The sequence below is a fragment of the Rattus norvegicus genome, chromosome 15 (assembly GCF_036323735.1).
Source record: "Rattus norvegicus strain BN/NHsdMcwi chromosome 15, GRCr8, whole genome shotgun sequence".
In the NCBI taxonomy this organism is placed as follows: domain Eukaryota; kingdom Metazoa; phylum Chordata; class Mammalia; order Rodentia; family Muridae; genus Rattus; species Rattus norvegicus.
The window spans coordinates 42,634,167-42,658,030 of NC_086033.1; the positions used below are offsets into that span (position 1 = coordinate 42,634,167).

At 44.6% G+C, this 23,864-nt stretch overlaps 1 protein-coding gene across 7 annotated transcripts in view; it reads right to left on the reverse strand.

Moving 5' to 3' along the window:
- Positions 1–23,864, reverse strand: part of Msra (methionine sulfoxide reductase A) — a 338,461-nt gene that overhangs the window by 119,349 nt on the left and 195,248 nt on the right. For all 7 annotated transcript variants that reach the window (XR_010057810.1, XM_039093214.2, XM_063274183.1 and 4 more), the window contains one exon: positions 13,927–14,031. Coding sequence is in view for 6 of the 7 variants with exons in the window: in XM_039093214.2 (XP_038949142.1) it covers positions 13,927–14,031 (105 nt within the window). In the remaining variant the exon portion in view is untranslated. The remainder of the gene's footprint in view (positions 1–13,926; positions 14,032–23,864) is intronic.

The window sequence follows — 23,864 nt, forward strand, 5'->3', positions numbered from 1 at the left end:
ACAATGCTTTGTGATCAGCCAAAATTTTGAGATGGACGAATTTATCAAATATAAGTTGCCTTTTTGGTTATGGATTTTAGTGCCTTTTGTAGGAAACACTTCCAGACCCCACGCCATAATGAAGTCATTCACCTGAAGTCCTGCACATTTTTCCTTTGGCTTTTAGGTCTTAAATGTACAAGGTATTGATTTGTGTGCATGAGGCAGATTTTCCCCCAAGCAAAGGATCTGGAAAAACAAAATAACAAACAAACAAAAAAGAGTCTTGATTAATTGAAAAGCCCTCTCTCCAGTATTCTGAAGCTGATGGTGTCTGTAGCTCTGTCCTCAGGCACGTTTCCTTCCTACTCGGCTCTTCTGCACTGTCTGTTTATCTTTCCCCACATCGAACGCACAGCAGCTTAGCTGGTGCGGTTTCACAACGACTCAAGACTTGAAGAAGAAAAAGTTCCTGTGTTCTTGTTACATAAGAAAACATTTGTTTTTATAAATACTGGGTGTCTTTTTTTTTTAATTCTGAAGAAGAAGGGGGTGGAGGAGGAAAGAGTTAGAATAGCAACAGCACAGCAGCAGAACTGAAGATTTTACTGGGGTTTATACTAAATTTACAAAATAGTCTAAGAGGAAGTCTCAGAGAACCCTGTTCGTTACTGGATCTCCCAGCTACCCCATGGCTAAGTGAACACTATTAGAGATTTATTAACCACACTCATCTTCAAGGAACCTCTATCTGAAATTCTCATGGCTGAATCTAATAGTTTATCTTTCGCTCATGCAAAGTTCATTTAGTAAAACGGGCTGCTGCCTCTTGAGTGACCAGGGGACCTAGCCTGGTGGAGGCTGATGTATCTTTGGTAGGTTGCTTCCCTACCCTATTTGCTTCCCACTTTTAGAGCTCAGAGGCTAGGCAGGAGCTTTAGGAGTTAAGACTGGAAGTAGTAGATGTCATTTTTGCCACATTCCATTGGTCAGAACTCAGTCATATGATCACTAGAAGAAGAGGAAATCCTTCTCTGGGGAGAAGTGAACACTACTCAGTCATGAGTTTACTTCTTTCCTTAACTTAGGTCTGAAGGAGGATCCCTACCCACCCCAGTACAAGGCAGATTGGAGGTTGTAACAGAGCTGGGACTGGTGGTGTACATCTCTAATGACAACACTTATGAGTTTGACGACAGCATAGGCTACATGAGTCTATAATGAGTCCCAAGCTGCCCTGGGCTACATACAGAATGAGTATTAAATAAACAAGCAAAGTAAGTAAAAACAAACAAGCAAAACAAACAAAACTACAGTATTTGCTCCAACATGCTGCAGTTTCTGAATAGCTCAATGTTAAGTACCGTGTGTTTGCACACAGTAGGTCTTTGTACAGACTCTTTTCCATTCTTTTCTCACTTACGAATACTAAATTGCATTGAATAACTTGCTGCATTGACTCCGGTAGCCATGTTTTTCTTTTATTCGGTCCAGGAATCACTATGCTCAGTTTTCTTGGTTAATGCTGAACTGCTCACCCTTGTACTCGGGAGTCCACTTGCTCATGGACGTGGTCTCGAGGTGTCACCGACTTCAGTTTGCTAACAGCCCACTGGGGATTCCCCACACACGTCTCTAGGTTAAGACTGCACTGCGATTTTGTTTTCTCACGTGCTCAGGTTTAGGTGTCAAGATTACAGGAAACAGACTTACGCTCTATTTATCCCACAAGACGGCAACCTTTCTCTCATAAATGTTGATAATACTCACTGAAGCATATGATCTTCTCAAATAGGGATTCAGTTTCTCTAAGGATCCCCTAGTCTGTTTCATTCTGTTGGGCTCTATTTTTTTAAGGGGTTTATTTTCAATGTAACTTTCATCTCAAATTCATTGCTGCAGATGTCCTCTGAGTCTGGCAACATGTCCAGTGTTTGCAGTGAGATTCCATTTTTTTTATTCTTCATACTAGTGTAGGATGTCATATAGGTGAAAGTAGGTACAAGATAGAACGAGGCCTGTCATTGGACGAGGAGGAAGGATGGGCGGGAGAAAAGTTTGAGGGAAGAGGAGACTGGAATGGAAGGAGACTGGAGAAGGGGAGCTGCCGCTGAGAGAACATGGAGGCGAATGTTAAGATTCCACTTAACATTGTACAGGTTGTGGTGAATGTTCTTAAGGGATGGAAGTGTATAGGGCTTTGTGTGTCTAGATGGGCAATTATATCTTATCAGTCAGATCAGAGGTTGTTATGTTGTATGTTGGTTCATGTGGCGATTTAAGTTTAAGAGAGTTTGCAGAGGTGGAGACACTGGGCCGCCACGGAATTGAGATGTATATTTCTGGCATGGCGGCAACCTGCCTTGGGAACTAGAGAGTTAGATTGTTGCCAGGCTCAGACAGAAGCCTTCGGCAGTGTGAAATGGGATAGAGCAGAGCAGGTAAGATGCTGTGATGCTGAGATGAAGTTACCTACCAGATCCTTGGGGCTCCATGGTGCCGGATCTAGTGGAGGTAAAAGGCAATTATTTTTTATTATTTTACAGCAACATACTAGGATTCTCTACACTGATTTATTTATTGTTTTTTTGTTCTGTTGTTGTTGTTGTTGTTGTTGTTGTTGACCAACTATTCTAACAGTTTACCAGTTGGATATACATTTGGAAATCCTTGGGTTTCATGGTTTTCTCTGCTGTGGTTTGAACTCCACATCATTGGTATATGTTCTTAATTATCTCTGTCCTACGATTTGAGATTACTTTGTGGTTGGTTTTCTTACATCTTGAGATGGATGCTCTTCTGTCTTCTCACAGATGGGTTTAAGATCTGTTTAGCCCTGTGAACTTGGATATATAGTATCCAAATCATCGCCTAATTAAATATTTCCTAATTTCGCTCATGATTTATCCTTAATAACTCGGTTTGTTTGCTATTGATTTTACTTGTCAGCACAATAAGAAGCAAGTTTAAGGGGGTTTATTTTGGCTAATGGTTTGCGGGGACACAGTACCTTGAAGTGGAGAACAGCATGTGGCAGAACTTTCCACTCAGCTTGCTTAGCTCAACGGAGGACAGGGAGCAGAGATGGGACAAGAAGCAGGATCTCGCTGTAAGCCTCAAGATCTTGTGAGCCGCTTCCTCTGGCTCTCACTCCTAAAGATCTCACTCCTCAAGATCTGCCCCACAGTGAGCCGCTTCCTCCTGCCCTCACTCCTAAAGGCCCCACAACCCCAAACAGTGCCACCAGCTGGGGACCAAGTATCCAAACACACAGCCTGTGGGGACATTCCCATGCAGACAAAAACGCTAAGATAGTTAGAAATTAAAGTTTCTTTTTAACATAAGAGGACTGTTCTGGATAACTTTATGCTACTGATTTCCAGTGGAATGCAACAGTGATAAGAGAATTCTAATCTACATGATTAAAAACCCTTTAGACACACTAATCTCTTTTCTGGCTTAGTGTATGTTCTGCATATGCCTGAGAAGATAGGCCATTTCCAGGTGCAATGCAGTGCTTCATATGTGTCTGATAAGTTCAGGTCTCCGAGCTGCTCACACCTTCTGTGTCATTAGTAAGGACCCCCCAAACCCACATTTTGTGGTGCTGGAGAATTCTCTCAGAACATGGGTGTATCCCATCCTCTTCAGCCTGTCTTGCTCCCTGCTTCCTCTCATCTTAATCTGGTCACCCCTTGCAATCTGTCAGTTATTGCTTGTGATGTTTTCAGTGCATTCTAAATGTTTAATCCAACATCTGAAGTCATTTTAATGTGTGAGATGAACAGAACAGCCCAGTCTGCCATTATTGAAGCCCAGGAACTCCAGTTCCCACCAATGCTATCAGCTCTGATCTCCCTTTAGGGACTCTCGTTTGAAGTGTAGTACTTCTTCTGACTTCATATTTTATTGCTGGAGTGCAAAATTTTCAAATTCTAAATGATGATGTAAAATGTGTGTGATTCCTCTGACTGTTTCCAAAAGCCCAATTACCTTCCTCTCGCTAATCCTTAGCAGCGTGTATGAAATTGTAACGGACACCGCAGGAGCTCACAGACACTGGCAAGTGTGCAGCTGTTTCCAGTCACCATAGCTCATGCTTCCTGCTCTCTGAAATCATCACTTAACAATGTGGAGTCACGTGTCTTACCAGAGGAGGAATACAATGCTTGGAACTGAGCCCAGGGGACAAATTCCATCTTTGTCACATAATAGTAATGTACTAGTGAGCTCCAGGCATATCCTCTTGCCTCACTGGGACAGTCTGTCCATCTGCAGAATGGGTCTAACTTTTACAGGTGCCTTTAAGAATCCAGTAGGGTTTTACATACATAAGCTTCCAAGCATCTTGGCCAGCATGGAAATGCTACCCACTGAGAGTCCTTCCATCAGTTTGGAGGAAAGGCCAAGCAAACCTGTTCTGTATGAGCATCCTATGAAAGAAACACTTGGGAGTGCAAACAGCAGGGATGCTGTGCACATGTATGATGGTGCTATGCAGGGGAAAGCACACTTGAGAAAAGAATTAATAAAGAAAAAATGCCAGGCTCTTTGTTTCATTTTTCTCTGTTCCCTGAAATTCTTAAAAGAATGAAGCCCCTTGCAGAATTCATAATGCTGGGTTTGAGCCACTTTTTCATTTTGTGTGTGTGCAGCTGTTCCCTCACTGCAAGCATGCACATCTGCTCATTAGCAATACAATATAATTCCCACTGTCTAATTATTTGCAGATGATAGATTTCTTATACATGATCTAAAAAAAGGATAGTCCTTCAAAAGTGGTGACTTATTAAAAAAACAAACTAACTTAAAAGGGTCAGCACAATAAAGTTCAGATATTAATTTGGCAAGTTCAAATATACACACACCGGCACTTAATTACCCACTTGATGGGAAACAGGAGGAAAATGGGATTTTTCTCCCTGCAATTAATGTTTCCCAGTAGACAGCATGGGGGTGTGCATGGGGGAGACACTGGCTGCTCTTCCATGCACCTGGAAAGAGGCTATGGGCAACCACCCTGAAAGGGCTAGAGTGATGTTTCATGGATAGAGTGTGTGTGAGGGGAAAGTGCAGGCCGGAAGGAACTGGCTAGCGAGGCAGTGTCCTCGGAGGTCTGGAGAGATAACATCATGGCTCATGTCTGTAAGCCTCATGCTGGAGATAGAAGTCCAGAGCTCTGTGGCCAGAAGTCTAGCCAGTCAGTGAGTAATGGGTTTAGTGAGATACCCTGCCTCAAGAAGCAAAGTAGGAAGCCATGGGCAGAACACTTGTCATCAACTTCTGGCCTCTAGAAGTTTACCTGCACACACACACACACACACACACACACACACACACACACACACACAGTCCTTGGGACTAAGAAACCCTGCATGCATGGATTTGCATTTCTGTTACTTCCCTCACTCTCGTGGCAAGTTCATCCACCTTGCTGCCGAGGCAGGTCTTCACCGGTGTTAGAACTTCCTCAGGATTTCAGTGTAGCCTGGAGACCAGCAGCAGTCCCAGAATTCTCTAGGCTGCCTGTGCCAGATTGGGACTGTAGTGACATCCAGCTGCATGAACTCAACACTTACCATTCTCAGCCTCTTCAAGATGAGACAGCCATTATTGGACTGCCTGAACCACATCCTATAAGTCAGTCTAATAACACAGACAGACAGACAGACAGACAGACAGACAGACACACACACACACACACACACACATTCTATCAAGTTAGAAAACCCTGACAGATACACAGACCAATCATTCAGTTTGAGGTGAGTGCTGAGAAGGTCAGGTTTGTTGGTAGAGAGCTACCCGGGTGATGAGGTCAGGGAGTTCTACTTTAGCTTGCGAAGGTCAAGGGAGACCTCTTTGAAGACAGCAGAAATCAAGAGGACAAGAAGGAGCCATGCTTGTCAAGGGCTGTCCACAGACTTAGCAGTAGTGCTAGACTCTAGAGCAAGAAAGCGTTTGTTGTCAAGAAGCAGAATAAAGGAAGGAAGGTCACTGTATTCGAGATGCCCTGAGCAGAGAGAGGGAGTTAATCTAAGGTCACAGTCACAGGTTAATCTAAGGTCACACAGTCAGAGAATGAATTGAAGCATGAGAGTGGCTTGTTTTGTGACTTAACACTATGGACGATAGATCAGGAAAGAGTAGTGGTCCAGGAATGAGCAGGCTTGGAGGCCATTGAGGATGGAACTCTCCCTTACGATCCACACAGACTCCAACACTTGTTCCCCTGGTTACACTATAAGGACAAACTTTACTAGAAATTGAATGAACAGGGTGAAAGCGTGGAGGTTTGGGGCTTTATTCAGGCACTAAGTGACAGTTACTTCCTCCAAGTCAAAAGAATGGACTCTGAGTTCTACCTCTCACCTGCATGGAGATGTGACAGGCTGACCTGCTCCATAGGTTAGAATGTCACATGCTATTGTCTCCTTCTTAAAAGTCAGTCCAGCTGGGCCTGTCAATCACCTAGTCTGGAGAATACCCCTCAGGAAGGCTGAGTCACCATGAAGACATGCTCAGGAGATTGGGAGGAATAATTATGCCCTTAATGAGAGCACGTGCTGCATTTCCCAGAAGCCCCTCCCTTTGTGTAGAAGCATGCAAAGCATCATCTATACAGCACTGTTGAGCCTGCCTTCTTTCCTGACTTCTAACTCAAAAGTTCTAACTTAGACACTAGTCAAAGGCATAAGTATGTGTTCCCTGACTGTCTGGGCTTTTGCACTCATGCTTCAAGGCCCTGACTGCTGCCATGTGTGCATCTGCTTACTAACATCCACTGCTGAACTCACTGGCTTCCCCGGACCCTATCTCTAAAAGGTATGGCCTTCTCTCCTCCTCTTCTCCATCTCTACCTGATGGCTACTGAGACTTATAATCTGCTTGTCCCAAAGTTTTTTTTCACACGCTAGTAAGACAGCCCTCAAACTTTCTCCTGAGTTGGTTTTTAGATTCTTCTATTAACAAGACTAAGAACCAACAAAAGGGAACTTTGATATCCCTGGTGACAGCAGGATGAGCCAGGAAGAAGCCCTGAGTATGACCAAGGTGGACAAGAGCAATAATACATAAATGTCCACAGGGCTGGTGTGTGGCTGGGCCAAGCTCAAAGCTACAGACGGCATCACCATCCTGAGTCCTCACTCACATAGTAAATGTGATTACAGATGTCTTGATCATGGGGCGCTTTAATTAAAGTTTTGGAGGGTGACAGCAGCTCACCAGCAGTTTATTGCTGTGGCTGTGCTAGTGAGAACACAGGACAGGCTACTGAGAAAAAGAAGGGACTGAGTCCCAAAGTGTGAACCAAGATAACAGTAGGTTAGGCAAGAAGGTTCTTTCCTTAAGAGCTCAGATTGCAATGATGACTCGACACTTCTGTGCTGCAGCTCAGCCATCCCTGAGGCCCATGATGGCTTCCCACTGCATGCATGTACAAGATTGGGGGGAGGAAGAAGAGGGAAGAGGACATCCTGCCACTAAGGGCACAGAAATAACACCTGATCCATTGCATTCAGGAACTGAGAAGGAGGAGGAAGAAGAGGAGGAGATGATGTTGAGCTGGTAAACATCCTTCCTGGAAGCACACAGAGCCTGAAACTTGACCCCACCACACTCACTAATGCCTGAGTAGTGAAAATTCCAACAAATACCAGACTTCACTCTAAGGCATATGGAAGTTTGAGTCTTTAAAAAAAGATTTATTTAATATTTATGTGTATGAGTATGTTTGTGCACCATGTGCACGCCTAGTACCTGCTTAGGTCAGAAGAGGGCACTGGATCCCCTGGAGCTGGAGTTATGGAGTTGTGAGCCACCCTGTGGGTGCTGAGAGTTGGACCTGGGTCCCCTGCAAGAACACAGGTGTTCTTCATTGCTAAACCATATCTCCATCCCCAGAGTTTGAGCCTTTATTAGCAAGTGCATATCCAGCCAAAATTATAAGCTGTCCAAGTGGAAAAACAGACACTGGGTTGGTAGCCACTGTGAACAGGGCATGGCTCCCAAAGGACTATCTAGAAAATGTTCTGGGTTTAGAGTTACCAGGGAAGACCTGCAAATCCCACAGTGAGCTGGCATTGTTTAGAATAGCTGGACTACAGCCTATAAGACATCCCAATAAATATATATGCATTCCATACATTCTGTGACTCTAGACAACCCTAACTAATAAAAAAAGATTAAAGAAAAACAGAAAAGTTCAGAATTGAGTGGCTTGGCATCTCAAGGTTGAAGAGGGTCTAAATTGGGGCCAGAACCCAAATCTCTTCCATGTTCCTTGCAGAATTTCAGTAGTTAAGAGACCAAATGGTTACACCTATAGTTATATCTGCCCCATGGATAAAAGACAGAAAGCAAACACAGGATGCACTGGCTTAAAATTGAGGATTTGGCCAAAGTACAGATTTTGTGGTAACTGGTAGATGAGATGAAAGAGTCTCTTCTTTTCTAGCCAAATGTAAGCTGAGGTTTTTGCTCAGATACTCTACCTGAACCACTGAGAGACTATCTCTTGGGACTGGCTCACAGTGACTGTGGAAGGACAGATTCCTTGGCCTATCTATATGTCTGTGTATGTGCATGTGTGTGCACATGTGTGTATGCATGCATGCATGTGTGCTGTGTACATATGTGTGTGCTCATGTGTGCATGTGTGTGTATGTGTATGTATGTGTGTATATATGTGTAGTATATGTGTGTATATATGTGTAGTGTGTGTGTGTGTGTGTGTGTGTGTGTGTGTGTGTGTGTGTGTGATGTCAGTTGCCTTCCTTAATCACTCTCCATTTGGATTTTTGAGTCACGGCTTCTCATTGAACACAGAGCTCAATGCAGGCAGGCTGGCCAGCCAGTTAACTCCAGGGATCCTTCCATCTCTCCCAGTTCTGGAATTACAGGCAGATGTCATCTTGATAGGTTTCTGACATGGACTCTGGGTCCTCCAAACTCTTGTCCTCATGTATGTATAGCAAGCACATTATTAAGTCGTCGCCCCCGCTTCCATACAGTATCTCAAAGCACCAGAATCTACCAATTCTTGCCAGTTTTGTCCCATTCTAAGTGGTGCCATGTCTGTGACTCTGTTCTACCTATGAGTGCTGCTTTAGTCCCCTGAAGCACATAAGATTTCCTGTTTTCCCTATGTCCTGAGGATCTGATTTACTTGAATAGAGATTTTAAGCTTGAATTCCTTCTGCTTCTTATGTGGTAGGACCCCTGGCATTAGCAAAAATCCCCATAGTTGTAAATATTACCCAAGGGTTCTACTTTCCCTCCAAATACAATAAACTCCAATCCAAAACTGTGAGTGGCCCATTCAGACCTTTAACAACTTTATCAAGAAGGTTCTACAATCTTCCAACATGCTATTTACAGTCTGTGTCTCTGGAGTCATGCTTTGGGGGAAAATGTGCATGTTTTTTCATTGTATCCTAGCATTGAAGGCCGGGCGGCCCTTCTCAACTTCTTTTGCAGTCGGTCTATTTGAGGACAAGCAGTTCTAATTCAGGTGGGAGCATTCCCTGAGTGGCTTTAGGAATTGCTTAGTCTTGCCTCTGGAAAAGAAATTTGAGAGGCTGTTGCTTCACAGTTCAGAGTTGCCCACACTCACCATGCTGCTCTCTCCTACAAGTTTCCTCTCTACATGAGGTAGCCACCTTGTATGCTTGCACTACCCTCACGCATGGCATTAGGGCTCTCTTTGCACAGCCATTTCCATGGGAAACTGAGGGGAAGAGGAACCTAAGTTCATTCACAGGCTAACTCTGTCCTGACCACTGCCTAATGTTCAGTCAATGGTCTGCGATCTGACCTTGGAGAAGTGACACATGACGGCAAGTTTTGAAGCTTCGGTAGTCACTAGAATATGATCCAAGGTTCTTCTGAGTTTTTGTTTTGGCTTTAGTTTTTCCAGCATTCATTCATACTTGATCTGATGGTGCTGTGCAGTCTCACAAACACTTATCTGAGTGCTCAGTTGATCTTGGTCCGCTGGGTTCTGACTATTTTCTTATGAGCCCCTCTGTTTCAGGAGCTGAATCCTCCTACCTATTTAGACCTACCTATTAGCATCACCAAATGGTATGCCTGACAGAGGACATATAAGGTCCTGGATGGACAACTGCTTCCACAGCAGTTCAGAGATGGTGAAGGGAGAATCCCACATGTTTTCTCAAACCCTGAATACTTACTTATTCTGAATTACAGAGGAAACACCTAATCAAGCCACAAAGTCTTGAAGAAGCACTATTTAGTGACCTCCTTTCATCTTAGTCAGTGGTGAGACTATTGACCAAATGCTTGGACCTCTGATTTATGAATGAGCAGAGCCAACAGCTCCTAATATGGTAAACATAGTGATGAGATTAGACGAGTGGATGAGTTAGAATTCCGTGATTGAAGGCATAGAAATCTGAGTCTGGCTAAAGAACAGGAAGGGCACATGACTCTGGGGCTTAGAAAGTCATGTGACAGCTGGCAGAGTAGGTGGCTAGCTTCAGGAAGAACAGGTCTCAGGCCTCTAGAGTGTCCTGGTGCATTTTATGTGTCTCATGTCTCTGTTTATCTTCCTTCCTGGTAAACTAACAGCACATACAGAGCACCTTAGCCTTGGCAACCCAGAAAAGGGAGATACTTTCTTTTCTTATGTAATAGCCCTAGGGGATGACTCTGACATCTCTGCTAAGTCTTCTACCCATTCCCTAAGCAATAGGACAAAAGCTAGTCAAAGTCATGAAGTCATCCCTTAGACCAGTGAATCTAGAAGGTTCCTGGGGAATCTTGTAAGGGAGAGGGAGAGAGGGAGAGAGGGGCAGAGAGGGAAAAGGAGAGAGGGAGAGACAGAGAGAGATAGAGATAGAGAGAGAGGGAGAGAGAGAGAGACAGAAAGAGACAGAGAGACATAGAGATAGAGAGAGGGAGAGAGAGGGAGAGAGAGGGGGAGAGAGAGAGAGAGAGAGAGAGAGAGAGAGAGAGAGAGGGAGAGGGAGAGGGGGGAAGAGAGAGAGGGGGGAGGGAGAGAGAGAGAAAGACTGACTGTTGGCATGTTCCAATGCATTGAGCTAGCCCCTAAGTAATTCTGGTAACGGCATGGTAAGCACATTGAAAGGCAAGTCTTCGGTCCATGATGCTCACCTGGATGGGTTTTTAAATGACTTCCAGGTTATGAGTCTATTAATGACATCTAAAACACCCCTAGAAGAAAAGCAGGCAGAGCTGTCACTGTGGATAGTGCCGTGTGCTGTCACTCCGACACACAGTGTGATGCGTTCAGTAGTGTACTCCTCCTCTTTTCACAAGCTGATGCCTCTGCTCCTGTACCAGAGAATATGGTTGCATTTGTAGATTTAAAAGAATATTTTTTGATTCTTCAAGCATTTTATTTTATATGTATGGGTGTTTTGCCTGTGTGTATATCTGTGTACCATGTCTGTGCCTGGTGCCTTGGAGGCTAGAAAAGAACATTATGGGGATGCCAGGAACCAAATCTGGGTCCTCTGGAAGAGCAGACAGTACTCCTAACTGCTGAGCCATCTCTTCAGCCTGACTGATGTTTTGTAAAAGGTAATTAAGTAAAACATGGTCACTAATAAAACTGGTGTCTTTGTAACAAAAGGACACCCACCTAAGAAAGACCATGCAGGGACCCAGGGAGGAGAAGAGGGCCGTCAGCACACTCAGGAGAGAGAAAAGAAAGAAAGAAAGGAGAAAGGAGAAAGGAGAAAGAAAGCCTGCTGACTCCTGGCCTTTCACTTATGGTTGAGAGGCCTCCAGAATTTTGAGGCAATAAATGCCTGCTTTTGAAATCATCCAGGAGTTCATACATTCTTATGCCACACTAGGAGAGCAACACAAACCATAAACAAACAAGCACCCAAGAAAACCAAGAGGGCTGTGAGGGCTGTGAGGGCTGTGAGGGCTGTGAGGGCTGTGAGGGCTGTGAGGGCTGTGAGGGCTGTGAGGGCTGTGAGGGCTGTGAGGGCTGTGAGGGCTGTGAGGGCTGTGAGGGCTGTGAGGGCTGTGAGGGCTGTGAGGGCTGTGAGGGCTGTGAGGGCTGTGAGGCAAATGTAAGTGTGGGAGAGAATAGAGTCTGCGGGGCCTTCCTCAGGGAATCTCTCCTGGACGTTCAGGGGTTAACATACCTGAGCTGATAAGGACACTGTGCAATGGGTACCATGTTAAAGGACATAAAGAGAGAAGAACAGTGACATGTGGCCCTGTCTGAGATGCCACTGAAGTGAGGCCTCAGAGACAGAACATTGTGCAACGCAGCCAAGTTACAGGCTCCAAGCTGTCCTGCAGGATCTGGCCTCAGGCTGTCTGGATTCCTGACGTGGGTCTCCTGGGTGGTTTAGAAACTCAAAGCATTCTCTCTTGACTCCTGGCTTTGCTGGTCATGTGACTGAATGTCTGCCTCACCTGATGGAGACTCTCGCATGAGCTCTTGGATATAAGCATCAATCAGAGCTTCCTATCTACGCTGTTAAGGTGAACTTTTTATTTGCTAGGGCAGCCCACTGGCCCAAACTCTGGTGACAGCCAGCCTTCAGACTGCAGTGCTCTTCTTATCTCTGACCTACTGTCCCGTATCTCAGTTCTCACCTCACCTCAGGACCCACCCTCATAGAAAACCAGACTTTCCATTATAGCTCCACCCAGGTCTTAGCCCTTATCTTCCTGGTGTCCTCACCTGAAGGAAGGCATTACAGTGCTTACTCTGCTGTACTCGCCTTTGCTTTGATCTTTGACCTTTGCAAACGACACCAGTAGTGGGTAGCTCTAGTGGGGCATGTTGGAGGACACACTTGACATAGCACACAACACTCAAGACCCACCAACTTGCTCTTCCTCTTCCTCTTCTCTTTTCTTCTTTGTGCCCTCTTTGTCCCTATCCCTTCTCTCCGCATCCCCTCTTCCCTCCACGTGCCCATGGCCGACCCTTACTTGTACCCCTTTTTATTCTTCTTCCCTCATTAAACCTTTCCACGTTGGAAAAAAAAGACCCACTAACTTGCTCTGTTGGGCCCATGTTAAGAGTTCACCACAAGCACAAGCGTAGCTGGGAAGGAAACGTTCATTTCTTAGAGACTGTCAATGTGGCAAACCCATCACAGAAAATGCCAAAGGGAAAATTGTTTCTGTGAGTAGACAGAGGCCACGCAAAAGACACTTCTGTGAGATCCAAGTTCAGAAGCCTCTCCATCCCCGAGCACAGCACTGACAAAACCACCCTTGTAAGGAGGCCAGTGGAGAAGAAATATTTCACTATTGACTATAGTATTAGCCAACAGGGGTGGGGGTGCTTTCTGCTTGCGAGTGTATCCAAATTATGTACCTGGCCACCAGATACTGTTTATAGTCAAAGTACATTAACATCCCCACATAACAGATTCCAAGGAGGACAGATGAAATGTTTGAATAACTCAGGTTGCATTGTGGACTACTGAACACTGTTTTTCACCTTTATATTCTGCTTTGTTCCTTCCTGTAATCACCAGCAGACATTTCTTAAAAAAATAAACCCGATAACGTCAAAAAGATGAGAAAGGCTAAACTCCGAGAAAACAAAGGGACCATAAATCAGGAAAACTTTGTGGTTACTGGGAAGACACTTTAATTTTGTAGACAAAAGGCTGCATTAAGGAAGAATAATGCAATAATCAAAAGGTGAAGGGATCTCCATTGTCTGGCGTCTTTCTCTGTGGGAATTTTCCCACCCCTGACAGCTGTAATGGGGGGAGGGGCACTGACTGTGGCTGTGCCTTTATTCTCTTACCCTCCACTCCCCGTGTGCCCCCGCCCCGTGCCGTCAGTAAATGTCTGCAATCATATTCTTGAGCTCCTGTGTGATTTCAAGGTTCATCTCTCCCATGCAGCTCAAACACTAATTATCCCAGCTGTAATTAGTAAGATAATTAAATACTGGCTCACTCATCACTCTACCTTGGGTCGGGTCGTGATTCTCCCAGAAGACCTTGAGCAGCTCCTCAAAGCTGACGTGCTCTGGCCGGTACACAACCCGGACGACTTCTGCGTGACCGGTTTTTTCTAGAGAGAGACGGAACATAGGAAGCAATTTTACTGATAGCATCAAGTCATTGCAAGCTACTGGTGCTCCAAAGATCCTGCAGATGGAGAAAGCTGAACCTTTCCTCTGACGGAAGGGAACACGTGTAATTGGATTTCAGTTGCTGGTCTCATCCCCAGTCTCCGTCCCCAGTTATAAAAGCATAGTTATCCTCCCTGGAGATTCCTGGGATGAAGACTTCTGCATCCCTTCATATGAGAACTAAACTCCATTTTCATTTTTCTCCCCCACACCCACAGTTATTGATGTGTGCGTGTGTATGTGCGTGGGTGTGCATATGGAGACTTCAAGCTGACATCGGGAATTATTCCCGATCACTGTTCTGCCTTATTCACTGAGGCAAGACTTCTAAGTCAAACCTCGAGCTTGATAATATGGCTAGCCCTGTTACCGGCTTGCTCTGGGGATCTCTCTCTTCCTGCTGCTGGAATTTATAGGTGGGCTGCTGCCTTTTTTTTTTTTTTTTTTTTTTTTTTTTGGTTCTTTTTTTCGGAGCTGGGGACCGAACCCAGGGCCTTGCGCTTCCTAGATAAGCGCTCTACCACTGAGCTAAATCCCCAGCCCCGGGCTGCTGCCTTTATGTGGGGGTTCTAGAGAGTCTGAGCTCCAGTCCTCACGCTTATAGCAAGGGCTTTACCTGTTGAGCCGTGTGCCCAGCCTGGATGTTCGTCTCCTAGTCTCATGTTTATGAAGTCAGGAGTCAGTTGGTTTGATCTGGTGCTCGAGAGTGGAAACTTTGAAAACGGACCTTCCCAACTTTGTTTTACATTGCCCTGTACTAGCAGAAGTAGGCTCAGCTGAAGGGCAGATCAGAGTAGTGCCAGAGAGAGAAACCTTCAGAAACAGACTGAGAACTCAGCCCCATCAGGTAAATAGTTAGTGCCAGACACGAATGCTGTGCTCTGAACACTGAGTCAGAGGCAAGCACCCAGGAGTTGTATTTTTTCAGTTCCTCTCTGTGGTGAATATCCGTGCTAAAACATGTCCTTTGCAGTGTCCACCATAAGTGGGTTTATTCTCACAGGCACTCCTGAAGATTTGAGAATGGGGAATGAAGTGCATGCCTGTGTATGTCTTATAACTGTCAAGGTCATGTTCTTCCTGTCAGCCAGTCTCAGAACCCTGTAGAAACACCACACACACACACGCAGAACACACAATATCTGTATTTATATCTGTGCAATCTTTCTTTTCTGTCACCTTATGTGTCATAATTATTTTTTGGCCTTGTTCAACAAGAGGTCTGGCCTTTTCCCTTGATGCCTGTGAGAAAAACTGTGAGATATGCAGTAGAAATGAGGCTGTTCACAATGGGCTTGAGGATGAGGTGAACTATATACAGCACTCTTAAGGGAGGACTGACCATACAGAAAGAACAACCATGGAGCGTTTGGTTGGCGTGCTATTAGCTAACTTGGAGGCTGACTCCAACCACACTGGGCAATCACTCTGTTGATCATGCTGACAGGATGGGTACCTGTATAAAGTCCTGGGACACCAAAACTTAGGTAGGTTTTGCTGATGAGTAACTGCCATGCATGGCTGCTGGAGATTAACCCCTGCTCTGCTGGAGAAAGGTCAGAAGTCCATGGAATCCACCCTCACACTATACTTTGCCTCTCTGGCTCACCTGGAGTCCAGTTCTGTCCTGCCCTGGTAATAAAGCATGACTTTTCTTTCATTGAATTTTGACGGTCCTTCATGCAAATGACCAACTGTGAGATAGTCGGGGGAGAGCTCTGAACTTAAGCCTCAGAGCATCCACTGGCATGAGGGCTTTCTGTTTTAGTTGTGTCTGACAGCAACTCCCTTTTACAAACCAGACAGCCAAGGTACATGTAAGTCAGATTCACCAAGGCCACACAGCTAGTTGATTTCAGTATTATAACTTAAAAACACGGGCCCACTGACTCCACATCCAGGCCACTCGCTATGTCAAAGGAGAGTGGGCAAGATGAACATATGAAGTCTGAGCCTAGAAAAGGAAGAGAGTCTCTCCTTCTCTCTAATATTTTTAATATGTAAATTTCTTTTCGATTACAGGAATGATGTTTGTGAATGATGTTAAGCCGAGAAGATGTAAGAAATGTAAGAGAAGAAACAAGGGGCAGATAAAACCGTGCACTGCAATGAAAGTTTAAACAAATGCCACTTGCAATGACTTCATAATACTCCATCAGGTCATCAAATTACGTCTTCATCGTTGACTGTCCCTGGGCATTTACACGGAATCCTATTTCTAACCATGGACAGAAACACTTTCCGACACTTCAGAGGCATCTCTAACGGTAGTTGACTAGCTGGAATTTCTGGATCAACATTTATAAATATTGAAAGATTTCTTGGTGTCCAGTGCCAAACTTCTCCTCAGTAAAGCTGGCCACATTTTCCTTCCCCGTGGGCACCATGAGGATCAGTCTCCCTCACTTCTGTGGTCTTTTTAATCCATAACATTCATAGCCAGAGGAGGGTTCTGCCTCAGAGGGAATAGGTTCGTGCTACTAGAGTAAACACTGAATCTCATGGTCTTGGCCAATGTAGCTTTCCCCCCATAATGTTTGAATGTTTGTCATGTTCTTTGTTCCATGAGCTATTAGTGGTTACTATAGTAAAATTTTATTATTAATTGGTCAATCCATACAATTTTATTCTGATACCATAGTCATGGAATAGCATCTAAGTGGATTTTATACTTATTTATTGCTTTTTTCCATTTTCATGTGCATGTGGTGTGTGTGTGTGTGTGTGTGTGTGTGTGTGTGTGTTTGCATGTGTGTGAGTATGCATGTGTGGGAGTATCTGCATGGGTGTATGTATGTACATGCAGAGGTCCAAGGTTAATGTTTGGAATCATCCTGATTCCTTTTCTGCCTTATTCATTGAGGCAAGATCTCATAATCAAACCTGGAGTTTGCCAATGTCAATTTTGCTGGTCAACTTTCTCTGGGGATTCCTGTTTCTACCTTCCGAGTAATTACAGGTGAGTCACCATGCCACCCAGCATTTATGTAGGTTCTGGGGATCCAAACTATGAAGTCACACTGCATGGCAACCACTTTAACGACTGAGCCTTTTTCCCAGTCCCGTAAGCAGTCTTTATGCTAACAAATATAAAAAGGAGAACTTCTAAGTTACAGCATGCATAACAGTGGTTATGGCAAAACACTTCTGGTCTATTATACATTTGATTTAATCAACTGAAATGTCAAAATGAAGGTTTAACTACAAAAGTGATTGGTGACTTGATAATATGAAAAGCATCAACAGGCAGGGGAGATGGCCCAGTGGTAAAGTGCCCACTTCACAAATGTAAGGGCCTTGGTTCAGTTCTCAAGCACTCATAAAAGAAAGCTTGGCACCATGGCTCTATCTGTAACAAATGCTAGGATTTTAGTGGTATGGACAGGTGGATCCCTAGAATGCATCAGTCAGTTAGCCTAGCAAAACCAACCAGGTTCAGTTTCAGGAGAGACCCTGCTCAAAAAATACTGTGGAGACTCATGGGCAAAGACACCTGATGTTGACCTTTGACCACCACATGCACATACATGTGCACACACCCATATGAATATATAATATACTATCATACACAAAGCACTTAGGCCCTCTGAACATTAAAAATGGTAACTATGTTATAAACAATATGTTATCGCTTCTCGGCCTTTTGGCTAAGATCAAGTGTAACAATATGTTATAAACATTTGGTGTGAAAAAACTTGAAACCCAACAAGACATGTAAACCAGAGCTATAGGCAGGTGCTGCACATAGGAAGTAGTAACTGCACTGTAATGTAAGAAATGTTCAATATTTTTAATGACTGAACAAAAGCAAATTAATGCACACTGAAATATTAGGATGATTTTTTATTTATAGTGCCATCATATAGTATATGCTTTTTGGTGGCTGGCTGATTTCATTTGGCATAATGACCTCCAGTCCATCTATGCTGTCATGTGAGTGTGTGAGTGTGTGTGTGTGTGTGTGTGTGTGTGTGTATGTATGTATGTGTGTGTGTATGTGTGAGCATGTGTGTATGTGTGTGTGTTTGTTCACGCACACACATGTACAAACCATGTTTAGTTTATCCATTCATCCACCAACATTTGAGTTGCCTCTGCCCTTTAGCTCCTATGAACACAGGATACAAATACTGATATTTACTAATGCAAAAAAGACTCTGCCTCCTTCACAGATGAGCAGGCCAAGGTCTCCTTATAAATTTTCTCACAGAAGTCACACATCTAGGAAGCAACAGGATCCAAGCCCACAAAGTCTTAAATGGAGGTGAAGTGTTTGCCTATCCAATGACCCTAAGGAGAGATTTTAGAACAGAGGAGCCTGAACTCACTAGGAGAAAGTAAATGTCACACAAGCAGTGACCTATATGGAAAGTCACACCTGTGTGACAAATGAAGACCCACATTAAAAAAAAAAAGCTTCTTCTTTTGTGATAGCAATGTGGGGTCAGGAACAATTTTTTTTATTTTTTACTTTACTGGTGTGTGGGGAAAGGTAGGGGACGTGAGAGAGTAGGTGTTTACATGCCAGGTTGCATGTGTGCAGGCCAGAGGGCAACTCTGTGAAGTTGGTCTTCTCCTATATTCTGGGGCTAAAACACAGGTCACCATGTTTTCAGAGTAAGCTCCATCCTGCCAGCCATCTTGCTGGCCCAGGAAAAGATTCCACTCTCTAGCAAACACTCCTAGCTGTGATTGCCACTGACATTATTTGTAAAGGGGCCTTAAGATGCCTGACCATTTAAAGGAAACTATCATTCCAGTTCAAGCCCCAATTTGCATTGACAAACAGTGCAGAGGATGCCCTGGCCAAGCTCACCTTTCAGTATCTTTACTTTATTTCTCCAAAGCAAAAGAACCTGTGTAAAAATACATACTGCAAAGGATCAGAAGATTCAAGGGACTCAGGAGATTTATGGAAATGCCCCAGCTTGGCAGGAATGAGCTAATGCGCTGAGCAAATCATTCCAGAGGCCAAACTGCAAACACTGTTTTGTGCTTCCTGAGATAAAAAGGCCAGATCTTAAAAATATTTCGAGCTGTGTCTTCACATTCTGTCGTGCAAATAGCATGGTGGGAGCAATGTGCAAACATGCTCGTTAACAGTTAGCTACAGCACAGCAGGTGTCTTCGCACTGCTGGGCCAAAGAATCTTGAAAGAAGAAAGGAGAAGGACCAGGTAGGTGCCTTTTCTGAGCATCTTGTTCCTCTGCCTGCCCCTCCAGACCCAAAGGAAGGAACATGACTGCAGAGGTGGGTAATGGGCTACTGTTGCCTGGAAACTAACCATGTAGGAAGAGATTGGAATGTGCACTGGGCAAGGATGGCCAGGGGCCACCCAGGCAGAGCGGATCCTGGGAGCTTGGGGGCCTAGGTAGCTGGGTAGCCTCTGGGCTATTTAGTAACTGTTTGGCCTTGTGAAACTCTTCTCTGGGCCCTGGCTTTATTGACTGCAAAATGGGAACATTAATAGCTTTGACTGCATGGGATTATATTCAAGATTAGCTCTGTACTAGATTTTTCCCCAAACCCACTCAGCACTCATCAAGATGGGGTACTGCAGACTTAACATTGTCCTCTTAGTCTAGTGACACACGCTCTTCCGCTTTACTCTCCTCACCCCTAAGTCCCATGTAGTTCTCACTTCCCGTTAGAAAGTGGACAACTTTCTTGCTGAACAAACAGCTCTGCGTGTTGACATACCAAAACACAGAATGCATCCTTATCAACTTTATTAATAATAGCTTTGTTGGTATTGTTATGACTAGTAAATAACTGGTTTTTAATTATTTTATTTTATTTTTTTTTTAGTGTGGGAATCCGTACTCTAAGAATCTTTAGATAATTGCCAATAGTTCAAAACCCACAGCTCTGGAGGGAACTCCTGAGTTCTGTGAGGGGCCAGCACTCAGTCCTGCTTTCCTGCTTTCACACTAGCTGTCCCTGTGGTCAGAAGGCACAGGAGGCTCAGAGCCTTAAATGATGGAGGAGACAAAGGTTATTAACTCTTTGCAAAGGTTTGTGGTGACAGTGGGGAGCAGGTGGAGAATGGGCACCTCATAATCTCTAGGAGCAATAACAGTATAGACAGGTAGCATATGTGCCAAGCTCTTGAGATGAATGGCCCAAGCTGACCCTCACAATTACCTCGAGGCAGGCAACATTATTATTCCCAGTCTTTGGAGGAGGAAACCAAGATATCTTCCCCAAATATATATAATGTGAAGAAGACTAGATTTGAGTTCTGCTGAGATGGCTCAGGGACACAGGAAATGTGAAGATAGTGAAGAGGTTATAATGACTGGTTCCCCCATGTCTTAGACTGTCAGAGAGTCAGAGAAGGGCATGTTACTTGTGGCTAGAGAAGGCAGAGGTGAGTGTGAAGGAGAGGAGGGATTCCAAGGAGGGTGAAGAGAAAGAGGCTGGAACTCTTGGTCCAGAGGGCTCTGGGGATCCTGTCATAGTTAAAGGTCCACAGCTGTTCATTCCCCAGCTACCTACACCTGTCAGCAGGGGACAGGAACCCCTGTCTATGCCTTGCATACTGCTTTCAGAAGTGTGTGTCCCGAAGTATCACTGGCACTCTGGGTGGCTGTCAAAATGGATATCACAATGCTCATTTTACTGATAGGAAAATCAAGGCTAAGCTCATGAGCAAAGGAGACAGCAAGAATTCAGCAATCACAATGGCCCCATCCTCTGCGCTGGTCTGGCCACAGGACCCTCCAAGATAGATGTGATCCCAATCTTGTTTTCCCCCACCCTCCTGGATCTAGGTCCCCCTTTCACTCAATCCCAGATCCCCCATACACAGAGCTCCTAGCTTGCAATGCAAAACCCCAGCCCACTCCCAGGGCCTCTTGATACCCAGCTCTCTCCAGAACCACACAGAGTCGAGGGCTACAAGAAGAGCTGGTACACCAAAGTCCAGTGGTTTAACTTAAGGCCTAATACTGCAGCAGAGCTACCCCCCACCCCCCTTCACTCAAAAGTTCTCTGTGAGGAGGAAGCTGCACCCAGAACCCAGCACACCGAAGGAATCAAGTGATGATGATTCCTCCCCTGGGCCCTCAGCCCCACAGGGTCAGGTCTCCGTAGGTAATACCTCCACGCTTGCTGCCTTCAAGTATGTTCTAGTGCCCAATCCAGGACACAGTGAGCTCCCAAAGTGAAGAGACAGTAACAGCTGCTCTCCCCTGCAGCTCCCTGGGACAGGGCACAAGATAAACACACATGGATCAGATGATGAGATAGACAGAATTTTCCCACCACGTGTCTAGTCTTCGTCCAGATGGAGGTCCATGAAGACCCCAACCCTGTCCACCAGCCTAATGGCACAGACTGTGCATGAGCTCCCTGCCTCTAGCTCCCCAAATCTAATATGAACTCTACTTCCCATCCTAAAATGGGCATCCTACCTCCCAGAGGAAGATACCAGATGAACCAGAACAACAATAGCGCTGTACAGATGGGCCAACATGATATCTTATTTATTCATTGATTTATAAGCATGAATCAAATCCTACAAAGTCCCACATGCTGTGCCAAGTATTGAGGATTCAATGATGACGAATGGTAATAGAATAACAACAAGGAGCCCCTGTCCCACGGGCATTGCCTCGTGTTGCAGTCTAGGTAAGGAACTGATCTTTTGAATAAAAAGACCAGATCTATTTTATTTACCCTGCAGGCTGAAGGAATGGGAGAAGTGAGTTACAGAGGTTTTTTTTTTTTTTCATTAAATAATAACCATTCTTCAATATCCCACATCCTTTCCCTGCCAACCAGATTCAGCTGAGCCACAGAACCAAATAAAAGACCCAGGTGTTTGAAGGGAGAAGACGGGAGAGAGGGAGGATGAATAATACTCCCCTTCCCACACGAGATTCAAAACACTACTTTTCTCCTGCTAATTAACTACAAAGAGGTAAGGTGTCAGCTCAGTTTCATCTCCAGCTCCCGCCGATAGAAAATGCGATTTCTAACAATGTACTCATTATAAAAAAAAGTCCTAATACATCAAAATTGGATGCCCTGTGGAGTTCATTATAGGATCTGAGGAGCATCTAGGCTGCCATTTTATCTTGGCTTTTTTCCTTTTGTCTCATCCGTCACTTAAAGCGTCCAACAAAAAAAGTAAGCTTTAAAAAGCATCCTATTGATTGAAACATAGGGGAAAAAATCTGTTAGAGTGGTTGTATTTTTTTTAAAATCTGGTTGTCCATGGGGAGACATGCTGGGAGTTTCAGAGTCTGCTGGTGAGTATTGTATGTGGACGTATCATCCTGAGACTCTTCTCTCAGAGGACTGCTATAACGGCAGGAGAGTACTGCTCAGGAAAATTCCCCAAGAATGGGGTTTACTTTAACTTTTGGTGATACTAGAGATTTCCTACCACTGAATGTGAAGGTACAAGTTGGAAACTAGGATGAGAACGGGCAGTTTACTCATTTCTGCTTGCAACATGCTGATTGCAGAGGCTGCCATCCCGGTGTGGGCTGGGTTTACAGAATGGCCGTGTATGAAGGGTTGATGATGGGGGTAGCTGGTGTTCATCCTGCAGAGCATCACTAACGCCTCCTACCGAAACAGCTAGGCACTCTAGGATATTAGCAGACAAGTCTGCCAGGCACAGGCCTTTCAGAGCTTAAAGAACAAATGCAAACTGAACTGGATAACCTGCTATTAACACAGGTATTGCACACTGAGAAGACAAGACTCTTTAAACAGATGAGATTAGACCCCTCAGTATGAAATGAGGCTGGCGTGCCTGGTCATGATGGTTTCCATATGGGATAAACGAGGAGAGCAGTTCACAACCACTGCATCTAGGTCTTGTACTTTTTGAATACTTATTTATTTTTATTTTATGTATATGAATGTTTTGTTTGCAGGTATGTAAGTGTATTACTGAATGTGTATGTTCCTGGTATCCTTGTAGACCAAAGTAGGGTGCTAAATCTTTTGAAACTGGAGTTATGAGCTACCAGGTGGATGCTAGGAAGTGAACCCAGGTCCTCTGCAAGAACAACATGTTCTCGGAACCATCTTTGAAACTCATCCTTACCCATGCCCCTTGACTTTCAACTAGAATTCTAACCCAGGGTACCTGAGAATAGGCTTGGGCACTCTCATTACCTGCATGGTTACTTCTATTCAAAGCTGGAAAGGGAGCCAGGCATTTTGAACACAAGGCTATAAAAAGTTTCAGAATTTTAAGAGTCCTGAAAGTCACCTCCATATTGTATCTTACCCCACTGCACCATCCACACAGAGCACACACTGCTGTGCAAAGTAGCTCATAGCACTGCTGTACCAGCCTAGTTGCTGAACATTTTCATCTTTACTGAGTCAAATCTACTTCCTTTTACACTGGGACCAAGTTGTGCCTTTTAGAGACTATTCACCTCTCCACAATGACTCTTCAGAAGTCTCAGGCTTCGAAGCATTGTGGGTTGTTAAATGGGTACTGACTAGGAGTCAGGAGCCCTACACCTGAGGCTTAGCTGACAGTCACTTACTTCCCTTTTAACCACAAGTTGTTTGTCTGTGCAACAGGGCTGCCGATACCGTCTCATCCATTCTGTACTAACTACTGTGTCATGAGCCTTCAACTACAGACAGGCAATGGAAAGCACTTTGGGAATGAACCTGCCAAAATCAAACCTACATCCCCTCTTTAGTTACTGACTCCATGGCTATTACCACACGCCACATTATAAAGCAGCTTCATCCCTCCATCCCCAAAGGATCCTAGCATTAAGATCTAGGTCTA